The sequence below is a fragment of the Bombus pyrosoma genome, linkage group LG10 (assembly GCF_014825855.1).
Source record: "Bombus pyrosoma isolate SC7728 linkage group LG10, ASM1482585v1, whole genome shotgun sequence".
NCBI classification, from domain to species: Eukaryota; Metazoa; Arthropoda; class Insecta; order Hymenoptera; family Apidae; genus Bombus; species Bombus pyrosoma.
The window spans coordinates 6,358,997-6,372,049 of NC_057779.1; the positions used below are offsets into that span (position 1 = coordinate 6,358,997).

At 34.5% G+C, this 13,053-nt stretch overlaps 1 protein-coding gene across 17 annotated transcripts in view; it reads left to right on the forward strand.

Annotated features, from left to right (window-relative positions):
• Nucleotides 1-13,053, forward strand: part of LOC122571651 (potassium voltage-gated channel protein Shab) — a 70,332-nt gene that overhangs the window by 7,713 nt on the left and 49,566 nt on the right. For all 17 annotated transcript variants that reach the window (XR_006318134.1, XR_006318132.1, XR_006318137.1 and 14 more), the window contains one exon: nt 4,854-6,206. Coding sequence is in view for 9 of the 17 variants with exons in the window: in XM_043735694.1 (XP_043591629.1) it covers nt 5,130-6,206 (1,077 nt within the window). In the remaining 8 variants the exon portion in view is untranslated. The remainder of the gene's footprint in view (nt 1-4,853; nt 6,207-13,053) is intronic.

Here is a 13,053-nt window from a genome sequence, read left to right on the forward strand (position 1 = left end):
CGTATTTTGCATAATGTTCGAGTTATAAATAGTAAATCCAGATCATTTTACGACGTAGCGTTATTTGTTTTCAAAATTATTCTCATTCCAGTTACGTTTGAACGATGCGTATCGGCTTATGTATATGACAGAGTTTGCGCATCCGATGAAGTTGACACAATGGAATAAAGAATTATTTGAAAAATATTTATTGAAGTATAGAACGAAATAAAGATTTATTTCATTTGAAAACCATTTTCTTGTCCAAGTAAATTGAGTTCAAACAATTAAAACGGTCAAATAAGAGGATACATTATTCAAATGATCAAATATTTTATATTTCAGCTCAATATTTAATATCGTCAAGTTAAATATTTTATTTAAACAAAGTCTACATCGTACACGTAAAATGTTTCATATTTCCTATTCCCGTAATCCCATAATACGCGTAAAACGAATTTTTTAGAATACACAAAAATATGTATTTTCTAAAATATATCAGAAAGATATATCTCTCTTTTCAGCTATGTTCTGGATAAATGATATTGCAGTTAAATGAATACTGTATAACGTATCTGAGAGATGATTAATAAAACGTAGCTCTTAATGAGAAGACATAATTAAAAAAATGCAGATGCTGCAGCTAAATAGATTGTTAGATAATATATTATTTAATTGCATACCTTTCAAGAAATGAGTTCATCGAACATTACTCACAATTAGCCTCGACCCTCTTAGCGAAAAAACACTAGAAATAATTTTTTGTAACAAAGCTGCTCTTCTCAAATGCAGTAAAAATAGTTGAAGATGAGTTTATATAAATAGCTTATCTCGATATTAGAATAGATGAATTCTTGTCGCAACTGATTGCTTCAGTTTATGAAAGCATCTGTATAATGCTTTCACGTTAAATTTGTTAATAATGAAAGATTCGTTCAAATAGTCCTTGGATTTTGGAAATAAAAATATTTTTGATAATACTGGAAGTTGAATAAATTCGCGCGAGCGAGACTGTTACCAAACGCACAGTTGTTTGGAGTTGTTTGTCCTTGTTTGAACAATATATATACATAGGTAAATGTAGTAGATACACTGACCTTCGTAAGATTCCTTTATCGTTCATAAGGTGTTTTGGTTGATTTATAATAACATTACTTGTATATTACCAGAGTACAAATTAATAATATGAATGAACAATTTGACGACTACAAGCAATATTATTTCAGGAAACATTAATTCAAATCAAAAGATAAAATAAAAAATTACTTTATTTATATCAAAAAATTAGTAAAAAAAAATCTAGTAAACCACGGCATAATTATTTCAAAATAACTATGTGTCAGAGTATGTTTATTTCATAGATATCATAGATCTATTGGTCATTTTAATGAATAAAGAAATTTCGCGTGTTTTTATCTATAATTTTACAATCGAAATAGATTTTTATACAATGGAAAATAAAGAAGTGCAAAGACTTTGTCATATATGCGTATATAACTTTGTAATTGAAATAAATGTTCACATAGCCAAAAAGAAACACGCGCAAAGATCTTTTCATCTATACTTTTGTAACTGAAGTACACTCTCACGCAGTGAAAAATAGGCAAATACAAAGATCATTTCTCTGTATCATATTCAATTTTATTATTGAAATACAATCCTACACAGTCAAAAATAAGCTAAGCGCCTGGGTACTTTTGACCGATACTGTATGTATAAAACTCTTACGTAAACTGCACACGATGTATAGACGTTGTTTCATCTCTACACGAGGTATTGCCTTGTAACAAAAGCATTGCGTGAAAATCCAAAGCGTTCCTACCTTCTTATCGTGCATGGTTAATAGCTGTTTATTGTGGTTTCGTAGCATTTCGTCAAAATAATCGCTCTCGTTACATACTGATCTAGACTTCGCACGAAACCACGTGCACGATTGAATCAGGACTATCGAGACAGGTGCTTTTCGCCGTGAATCTAGGTCAGAGTGTATTAACCTCGTATATAAATAGTACTACCAGCAGTACATGGTGTTTCGGGCAAACAGTTTTTAGGTTTCTTTCCGAAAGCCACCTTTCCTCTAGTATTTTGTTTTTTCATCTTTCTGCTCGTTTCTCTTCGTTCCTCTTCTCCGATCGGGCGGGTTTCTACGTTTCGCTGCGAACGCGCACGGCAATAAAGAAAGGTTCTGCCACACGTACGAAAATAGTAACGCAGACGATGATATCAGATTTGAAATTTGGCCTCATTAGAGGCGATGTGCACTTGTTTCTGTCGTCCGAAACGATCGTTTGTACGCGTATTAACTCATTAAGGGACAATCTTATCTTTTGCGACGCAACATTCCATTCGTAATCGTTTCTCGGCTAATTCGTGTTAGTAAATTCAGTTCGCTTCTTGATATTGCGATTATCAGTCTGTGAATGATCACGCAAACGCGAATTTTTCTTTCTTTCGTTCCACTTAAGCAGAGTCTTCATAATGCATAGATAATGCATATTTAATGTACACGGTATATATTATATACAGCAAATAACTTGTAACTTCTATATATATGTTTAGATTGCTTCCACACTTTATCAGTATAAATCAATAACGGTGTTCAAAAAGTTTCACATAACACACGTGATACTTTACGAACAAATTTTTTATGAGAAATGTTCAAATACGTTTGAGTACGAGTCACTGTATAAGTATTTATAAGCAGGGAAAAAGTTGATTTTGTTTTAACAAATTGACGGTGTTATTGCAATATTGAATATATAGATTCTCTATAATTAAACTACATTTTTCTTTGCAAGAAGAGAAACGAAACGTAGATAGAAATTTCTATCAAGAGATGATAAAAGCGTTTTTTTATTTTGTGCTTTCTTCATAATGCCTCGCATATTTAAATGTAAGAAAATACGCAGGACTGTTTGTGATGCATATTTATCTCATCAAATTGAATTCATTTGTCAGATTTAATATGCAATAAGTTTAAACCGTGTATCTACAGTTTGGAGTTGTTACCTCGACGTGAGATGTAGTAGTTCGTGCTTCGGATTAAAATATTTCAGTTCAAGTTTATCGCATTGTTATATGTAACGTGAATTGTATTATGAACAAGGAGCAAGCGTACGAAAAGTTTCCTTAAAGTTTCAAGATGGATACTTCTCAAAGACACAGGGTATTATATTTTATGTGCAATCTTTCGATATACCAAGTGTCGAAATATTTATAAATCTAATGCAGCAAATACAGTCGGAAACAAAAATAAGTGGACAGTTAATGGAAGCAGAGAGAAGACTGAGATTTAATGGAACTAATACTAGTGTTATATACGTAAATTTTATTTATTACGTATCCTCTAATTGCATAGATTATTTAGTGAACAATTGAAATTAATATTTACATTTTGATGTGAACAAATTGCATTTAACAAAATTTCACTGATAATTGTTTATACTATCTGTCCACTTATCTTTGTCCCCTACCGTATGCTACATAAATATAAGACATGTAACATGTATATTGCTACGTATGTTCTTACACTTAAATATATAGGACATACGTATTACATTATTGCTTGACTCTTGGTGGGTTAAGCAGCATTTGTATATTGTGCTTCCCGTATGGCAATGAAATTTTGCCCCAAACACGGTGTCGAACAAGATACCAAACACTGTAATAAGATAGAAAATAACGTGGATGACTTATTTTCGTGTCAGCTGAGAACAGGCAGGCAGCCGAGTATCAGAAACGTTAAGAAGGGATGGGGAACTGCGATTCGAGGAATGTTGGAAATAGCTCCTATTATTCGGCTACATTTCGTAATATCTATACATAAGCATATACCAATCACAATACCATGTATTGTATAAAATTACACAAAATAGAAGGAGATTTTAGAAAATGGATCAAGTAAATCGTATATGAGAATTTTACATTAACATGCTCTGCCACTTATCACACCATACCGCGATCTTTCTTCATATTCAGACTATCCGTCGCATTTGTAAAATAACTATAATATAAACTATACCTAGATAATATTCTTGCAATAAGGCAAAAAAGAACAGACAGAAAAAAAATTAAAATACAACATATCAATATATATATCAAAATTAGAAATAAAACATAAGGATAATTATACATCTATTAGTGACACGTATGATTTTTAAATGATTTTAGAGATGCAATGTTTATTTTGTACTTTTATTGTCACGTAATGTTGATATCTTGAAAAATCATTTTTTTAATGCGACAAACTTATTACGGATTTTTCGTCAAGTAAATACAGTCGTAAGAGGAATCTAAAACGAATTGTGACTATTCTTATCGTTGTGATTCATCCTATACTATATACTATGTATATACACTATGCATGTACTATGAAATACTGTAGTTGAAACGTACTAATACTAGGATGAGTTTACATTGTCTTCTTATCCGTTCCATTTGGAACATACAGTGGCTCATAAAAATATTCAAACGTTTCGGAAATTTTTATAAATATAATACACAGGATATTCATTTGCCGAATCGGTCAACGTCGTGAAGCAAAAAGTGGAGAAAATTGCAGAAATTGTACAAGATAAATATTACTACTACTACTACTAAAATTTCTACTATTTCTAAAATTTCAAAAATTTCAAAAAGTGGGGCTGGCCAACTTGGCCCGTGAACGGCTCATATGTATTACACGAAAGCTTTCGAAACTTTGTCAGCATTGTAAAATAAAGCGCAGCAAACACTTGCAGCAATTCTTTTTGAATACTTGAATTCTATTTATCCAGTACCGATCATAAAAACATAAATTTGCATAGATATCCGCAGTCCAATCGTATCATAGCTCATCGGCAAATGAATTCAAAATTCCGAATTTTTCTGTACAGATTATGACGTGGCGCGGTTTAACCGAGCCAACGGAAGGGCACAGACGTAGGTACGGATGAAGCACAAGAAGGGTAACCTGGACGAGGAGGAGGAGGAAGAAGACGAAGAAGGAGAAGGAGAGGAAGAAGACGAAATCGAAGACGACGAGAAGCAGGAACAGCAAGAATACAAACGGGACAAAGGAGGAAGAAGAAGAAGAGGTTCGCGTGGAAAGAGAAGCGAGAGATCGTTACGTTTAGCCGACGTGTCGGTGTGATCATCGGCTGGTACATTTGATGCTAAGTGAAAAGAGGTTCGAAGACGTCTTAACACTGGCGGACGGGGAACGTAATGGGAGCGCCGTGGTCACGGGCCCGGTGCTATCGTCGTCGTCGTCGTGCACGGTGCCCTACATCGGCACCGACCAGGGTTTCGTGTTCGAGGGTGGCGGCACGACGACGTTGCAGCGGGCTGGTGCAGCCGGTGCGTCGATCGCTAGCTGCACCGGTAGCGGAGGAGGAGCCCTTGGAGGAGTCGGTATCGTTGGGTCAGTAGGAAACGTGGTAGTAGGGTCAGGGATTAGCATGGGCGGAGGAGTGACGGGAGGAGGGATCGCTGTTGTCGGAGGAGGAAAAACTGGTGGAGGAGGAGGTGGTGGAATGAATAAGGAGGTTCGGTATGCTCCGTTTTCGTCGTCCGTAGGACCGACCGGTTCGGTGGCGCCGGTCAACCTGCCACCGCCGCCTCTACCGCCGCCTCCGCCACCGCCGCCGCCGCCGCCGCCGCCACCGCCGCCGCCCCTGCCGCTGCAGATGCAGCAGCAGCGTGCCTACTCGAGGTCGATGACGTCCCTACCGCCTGAGCCGTTTATGATCATGAGGTCGAAGGCCCTTAACCGACGGGTCTCGATCAACGTCGGTGGGGTTAAACACGAGGTGCTATGGCGTACCCTTGAGAGGCTGCCTCACACACGTCTAGGCCGGCTGAAGGATTGCAACACCCACGAGGCGATTACCGAACTTTGCGATGATTATTCTCTTATCGACAACGAGTATTTCTTCGATCGCCACCCCAAGTCCTTTAGTTCCATCTTAAATTTCTATCGTACCGGCAAGCTGCATCTCGTCGACGAGATGTGCGTACTGGCGTTCAGTGACGATCTCGAGTATTGGGGCGTCGACGAGCTCTATCTCGAGAGTTGTTGCCAACACAAGTACCACCAGAGGAAGGAGCACGTGCACGAGGAGATGAGGAAAGAGGCAGAGTCACTAAGGCAAAGGGAAGAGGAAGAATTCGGCGAAGGACAGTGCGCGCAGTATCAGAAGTGGCTGTGGGATCTATTGGAGAAACCGACCACGTCCATCGCTGCAAGGGTGAGTGATATTGTCAATGGTCAAAAAAGTGTTCTTGTGCATTAGTATGAGCCTTATTGCCGTTATTAAATGATAAATCGGGTCGATAATCGTATGTGTATCGGGTTAAGGAAGTTTCCGGAATGAATCGCCGGAGAAAAATTGGGAAGGTATTCCAAGATCGAATTCTGAGAAGAAGAATCTTGAACTTGAGCCAAAATTTTGTCGTAATAACAATGTGTCGTTTAGCATTGATGGCCTGCCATATTCGAGGATGGTCCTTTGTAATCTTGTCCTAGATTCTTTTACGTGTTACGGAATCTAATTTTAATAGGACATTCAAAATTTTCCACTTCTCTTTCTGCATTTCATTGGAAGCTTGCAGTAAGAGTTAATTAGATCAATTTTTCACCGCATGTACTGGGGATATGTTAAATTGAACAAATTTTCAGATTCAGTGGTATTTTCTTCTTTTCAGTTTATCGATTATCGTTATAGTTTTAAACGATTTATCGATCTTCTTTTTTCGTAATTGCAAGATATCTAATAAAATGATACTATATTCCTTTCAGTTGTTTGCGCAAAATAAAAGTTGCCAAACAGTTTGAGCAATTAAATCGATTTTTATTTCGATTAACATTGGAAAATCGATTAATTTGTTATGATACTTTGTTATTATGTGAGAATAGTCTTACATTTTGTTCACTAATTTACTTACACTGTCTCCACGTTTACAGTTTGTGCTGGAGCCATAATTTGAAGAAAGGTATTATTAAGTTGATAGTAGAGCATCGATTCGATGTAGCTCTCATATAGACGAAAGAGTAGTGAGAACGTTTGCGACGTATGTGATTTTGTACCCGATATCGCTGTAGAGAATTACAACTAAAATAGTAAATCAACAGATCGGATTTGGATTCTGGCTCTAGCTATAATGATATAATGACTGACGATAGTTGTTCCGTTTGACTTCTCGCAGAAACAGAGCCCCGATTTTGAGTCACCGATTTTTTGCAACTCTTAGATATGCAGTAAGCTTCTTCCACGTCATATAGTGACAGATACTCAAAAGTTTTTGACTTATTTATTTTTAAAGTTCTCGTAGTTGTCATGGTATTATGAAAACGGTCATAGTTTGTTCTATGATAGGCAAACTATAACTAAATATAATTTTCTCAGTCATACTTTTCTCCATTTTTTGTGGTTGGTGCTAATAGTAAATAAAAAAATTAATTTTGTAATATAAAATATATTATAAACAATCTAGGTAAATTTCAGAATATAAAACACTATCGTAATTTTCATTTTTTTAATACAACGTTATCAATCACCTCGAGAAACGAAGAAAATACTTCTTCGAAATATTATAGAGTCAACGAACAATTAACTAATCTACTTATTTTTTTCATAACTGTCTTACACCAATGAATGAATTTAACGCTCGGTAACTGTATCGCTGTGTAAGATGAACGAGAAAATATGTACGGAGCAGATATATTTAAATGTGTGCTTTTACTTTACAAACTATAGGAATCTCAATGTTATAACAACTTTGACTTACTTCTAAGTTACGTAAACAACTTCAAAAACGCATAACACGAAAACTTTTGAATATCATGACTTGTAAAAAGGAAGATGCTTAATACATATTCCAAAAGTTGTATAAAAATGGACGACTGGAATTTACGGACTTTTCCTTCTTAGTCCTTTCGACGATACGTTAAACGTAGTACGAATGAAAACAACTAATGGTCACTTTGTAAATCATTTCTCCTCTTCTATGAAATTATCAATTAAACATCAGCTAATAGAAATAGAAATCTTTGCATGTTATGTTCTTCATTAACAATAATTTCATGCCGTTTCAAGCTGTATACAGTACACTTGTATATATTTACAGATTACTGATAAATCTTTATCGCTAATTATTAGTTAATCGATTTCACTTGCTAATATACTAATATAAAAATTGGGAAAATCGATTTTGCTTTTCCCTAGCAAAGCCAGATCGAAATCACGTGCGTTGATCGAGCATTATCGTTACTCATTAATTACCAGGTATCGATTAGACGAACCTTCCCATATCGATATACTATAATTATGCTATCTATATTAATAACGTTTTATGTGATTGCAGTAAGGTGTATGTATATGTATATATGTGTATATATAATACATATGTACATAGAAATGTATATACACACATATGTATACGTACATAAGTCGTAGACATACGTATATAAGGTTGAAATGTAAAATAGAACAGAGTTTTAATTAATATCCAATATAGAGGAGATTAATCGAATTTTTTCAACAGTCGTTGTGTCGATGTATGTAATGTGTATTTTATTTCTAGGTGGTGTTAACAGCATCATTACTAATCTCATTTGTTGTATAATCTAGCATATTTTAGCTCTTAGTCTTAAAATTTGCCGTCTTTTATAACGAAACTTTTAAACGAATCAACATGTTTGACCCTTCGATGATAATGGGAGTGCATAATACGCGATTACCAGGTATCACGTAGATTCTTTCTCGACACCGCTCCCTGTGAGATGTCAATAGTAATTTCGCTACCAGCGAATTCAATTCGATATGTGCTTATTGAAATATATATGTACATATATACCGTATATAATACCGTATATAATATATATATATATATATTTACCATGAAAAGAAAAAGAACGTAATTGTCGCTAATGTAAATGCATAATCATCCAGCATAAATGGAATGGACCAGCATTAACGTGACGAATCTGACGTTGCTCGAAAAGAAATATATTCGCACATAACCGTAGAAAGAGAATCAATTAGAACTAATTCCAATGTTCGTTACAAAAGCACATGTACGTTATATATAGACGACGTAGGATTAGCAAAAGAGTATATAACATGCTAGCGCGCACACTGAATTAATCTTTAGATAGATCACAAAAGGATTACCACATAGACCATAGTGTAGATATTTCTTTTCGTGTACACGTTGAATTCGTAGTACTAACTATAACGAGCTAACTATAACGTGTAACAACTGTGCAAGAGAATCTGTGAGGTACTTAGGCGAAATAATTTCTTTTACAAATATGTTGTCTCATATTAATACTTGCCATATACACCACAAACAATACACATTGCACACACTGTTGCTCCAAGATGAAACAGTATTATGCGGGGTACTGAAATAGCACCTTTTATCCTATCACCGACTCCAGATCGTCACTGAAGATTTTCTCTATTCACACAAACGTACGATACATATATATAATACATATATGTATATATATACCTATATCCTGTAACATCATTTTTCGTGTCTCTCTGTTATCCTATTCACATGTAGCTACATAGGTGTGGACGTTCGATGTGACACGATAATAATTTTCATTGCTTTTATCCAACTTATCGGTACCCAGCACGTCATATTAACCGCTTTAAATGGAAAGAAACGGAAACGCTCTTCGTCGAAGAAGTTCTGCGGAGGAGTCACTCCCTGGAGAACTCCTTACCGTACGTCCAAACATTTCTCCTCAATGAGTCAATATTACAGAAACTATTGATTTTCCAGTATATTTAAACCACGTAAGGGACCGTTGGTCAATAACTGTAGCTATTTCTGAAAGTGTATAGTTATAGTCATCGGCAACGTTAGACATATTGGGTCTTCTCACAACTCTTTGTTTCTTTGTCCATATCGAATCCTTTGAGTTTGAATAATACAGTGCAATCTCCCTATTCAAAGAGTTCCTACGTACGTTGTACGTAACTGAGTAATCACACGAGTATAAGGCAAGTCTCGCACAGAAGAAATTTATTCGAGAACGAGATGATGCGATCATCTGTTCCGTTGAAGTCGTTTATTTAAGATGTAACGATCGTGTTATGAATCGACTAAGAAATACGTGATTATATGGAGATTTCATTGTATTCGGGTCTATGCGAATTTTGAAATTCTATTAGCTTCGTTGAATCGTATTTCATTTACGTAGATTTGTTTAGTGATATTATTTATTTATTCGTAATATATCGATACACTTATAAGTCAAAATGACTTTATATCTGAATAGGAGACAGGGACAGGTTAATGCCTTTTCTCACTTTTTAATCCTTGCAATTTTTACCCTCTATCGCTTAATGGGAAATATACTAAAGTATACTTTGTTCTTTCCTCTTTATGTATTATAAATGAAAATTTGAAAAAATATAACACAATGTGAGTAAGTAAAATTGTCAAGTTGATACATTTGTGAAACATGTTGCTATGATGTTTGATAATTAGTTTCGTCGATTAAAACGTATATATTATTTTAGTTCTATTGATTATTCATTAAACAGTCGATATAGGTACAGATATTTCCTGTATTTATGTATTTCACTTCGGCGATAATAATTGCAATATTGATATATGTTAATTTTGTATATTTTTAAACGAAACTTAAAAGATTTGAAATAGAATTATTGAAAGAGTAAAAAGTTTAAGCAGAATTTTAAAAGATTCGCATAGATCTGATTCTACAAACATCCAAAGGGCACGTACTAGTTAACGCGTAAAGTCGAAGGTCATTTTCTGCATGCAAGGCAGATAAAATCAAATGGCATTCAAGAATAACTACTCGGTAATTACTTCATTAAGGTTGTGCTTCCTGGTGAAATAAGAATCAGCTATAAATAATATTATTACGTAATATTTATCAAATTAAATAATATTCTGATTAATATTATAAGCTGTGGAACCCAATTTTTACAATAACAGATTTCTATTTTTTAAACAGCCTCACTTATAAGGTTTGAACGTAACGTAAGATTACTTTAATTTATATAACACGAGTGCATATTAAGTATCAAAGACCACAATCAAAGACTTCAGTCTCTTCTTAAAGAAACGTAAGTTCATTTGTTTTAACATAATTGTGCACTGTCAGTTATTTTTTTTTTTTCGAAGAAAATAACATGTCGAACGATGGTTTGCGCCGAACCGCTAAAGTTTATTGCTTCATTTATATATATATATATATATATATATACATATATATATATATACTTGAGCTTCAGTATTTTTAGCGAAGTACAACTCGAAGAGAAGAAAAAATTGTATCATCGAGTATTGATAGTTTCTATCTGTCCCCGCTTTGCTTTTAGAAAATGACGCGCGCTTTAAAATGTTAACCAGTATGGGTCTACCAAAATTGGAAAATAAAATACATACTCTGCAACACGTGCATGATAATAATTTGTACGACATATCAATGTTGATGGTTACGATCTAACGCATTCAAAATTTGAGATAACATCTATACCCTAGGGAGAAAAATGTTAAAACATTTGTAAAACATTATGCTGAAATTTTTCATTGCAAAGTTCAAACTTTGTCATTATATGTTTTGTTGGTATAAGCAAGAAAAACTAGTATATAAATCAAAAATCGTAAAATTAATAAACGTATGAAGCTTCGTTAAAATACTGTAAAAATATTAAAGGAATCGTAATTAGGACTAAATTCTATTAAATAACTAATAGACTTATGGTTATTCTAATATCAAACGGGAGTAGATCCGCGACATAACCAGTGGTTAAGTAGTCGTTTCATTGTTTCTGTGAATGCAGAACTGACAGCGATGGAATATTAACGCTACGTATTAGTCGACATTTAATAGTTACTTGTTTGACTATAGTATTTTTCTCATTTTATTAGATTTATAAAACATCGACAAAGTTTGACTGTAGAAAGCCGGGGTACCGTTCGCAAATATTTGGGCACATTCATATTGAACAAATTTATAAAACATATCTTAAAAAAAATTCGTTGATCTAGCATTAGCCTATGATCTTTAACAACCACATACAGCTGATAGATATTAATGAAAAAAATGGATAATGTTAATTAGTATAAATAAAAGAGTAATAACTGAACATAGACGAAGATTGATCCTATGTAGACACATGAATTTAGTGACTTTAAGTGACTATTGAATATTGGATGTTTGAGAGCGATTGAAATATACATTTCTAGTCGCATAGAAGCGTCAACCATTTATTATACATAAACATGAAGTTTTAAAGGAAGACACGCTGTTTTGATTCTGATTTTGCATTCAAACTTTGACAACTATAACGAAATAATCTTTTGATTAAATTGCACAAAATGTCCAAATATTTATGGACGGTCGTGTAAAAGTATTTCATCGTACGGTTTAAATATTTCTTATTTATAAACTTGTCAATGCGTTGAATAGTCATCTCGAACGAATTATTTTCGTAGCACGATTGCGAGAATAAGCAAAAGCTGTGAGTAATTCGGCAACGATCCACCTATAATTGGTCTTAGAAGAACATAGAGATGGCTTATTATCTCTCATCGATCGCTTTTTTACGCGCATCAGTTCTCTTAAATCTTTACAAGATTACATTAGTTTTGCAACAAATGTATGCCGTAAGCTTTTTCTTTCTTACAACTTTACGATTCTTCTTTTTTTTCCTTTTTTCCCTATATTTAACCCATTTAACGATATTGTAAAAAGATACGCATAACACAGCTTTCTGCAAAGAGTTTCGATATCTTGCACAAGGAGTGTTCCGCACAAGCTTGCACCAACGCAAGCTTCGTCGATTATTTTCATTTCTTTACGTACCTTTTTGACTAAACTCACGAGTACGCCAATTCCTCCACGACTAACAGAAGTTCATCGGTATATTCGCGGAAAGCATCGCAGCTGATTGCATGAGAAGCTGCCGATATGACAACAACCCTTTCGTAATTTCCTTTTCTTCTTCACCTTTCGCTTTATCGAATAGCACCAAAGTCTTACACACTCGGAAGCCAAACAACTTCGGACATTTTACTAAACAGAAACGACGATAGATTCTTCAA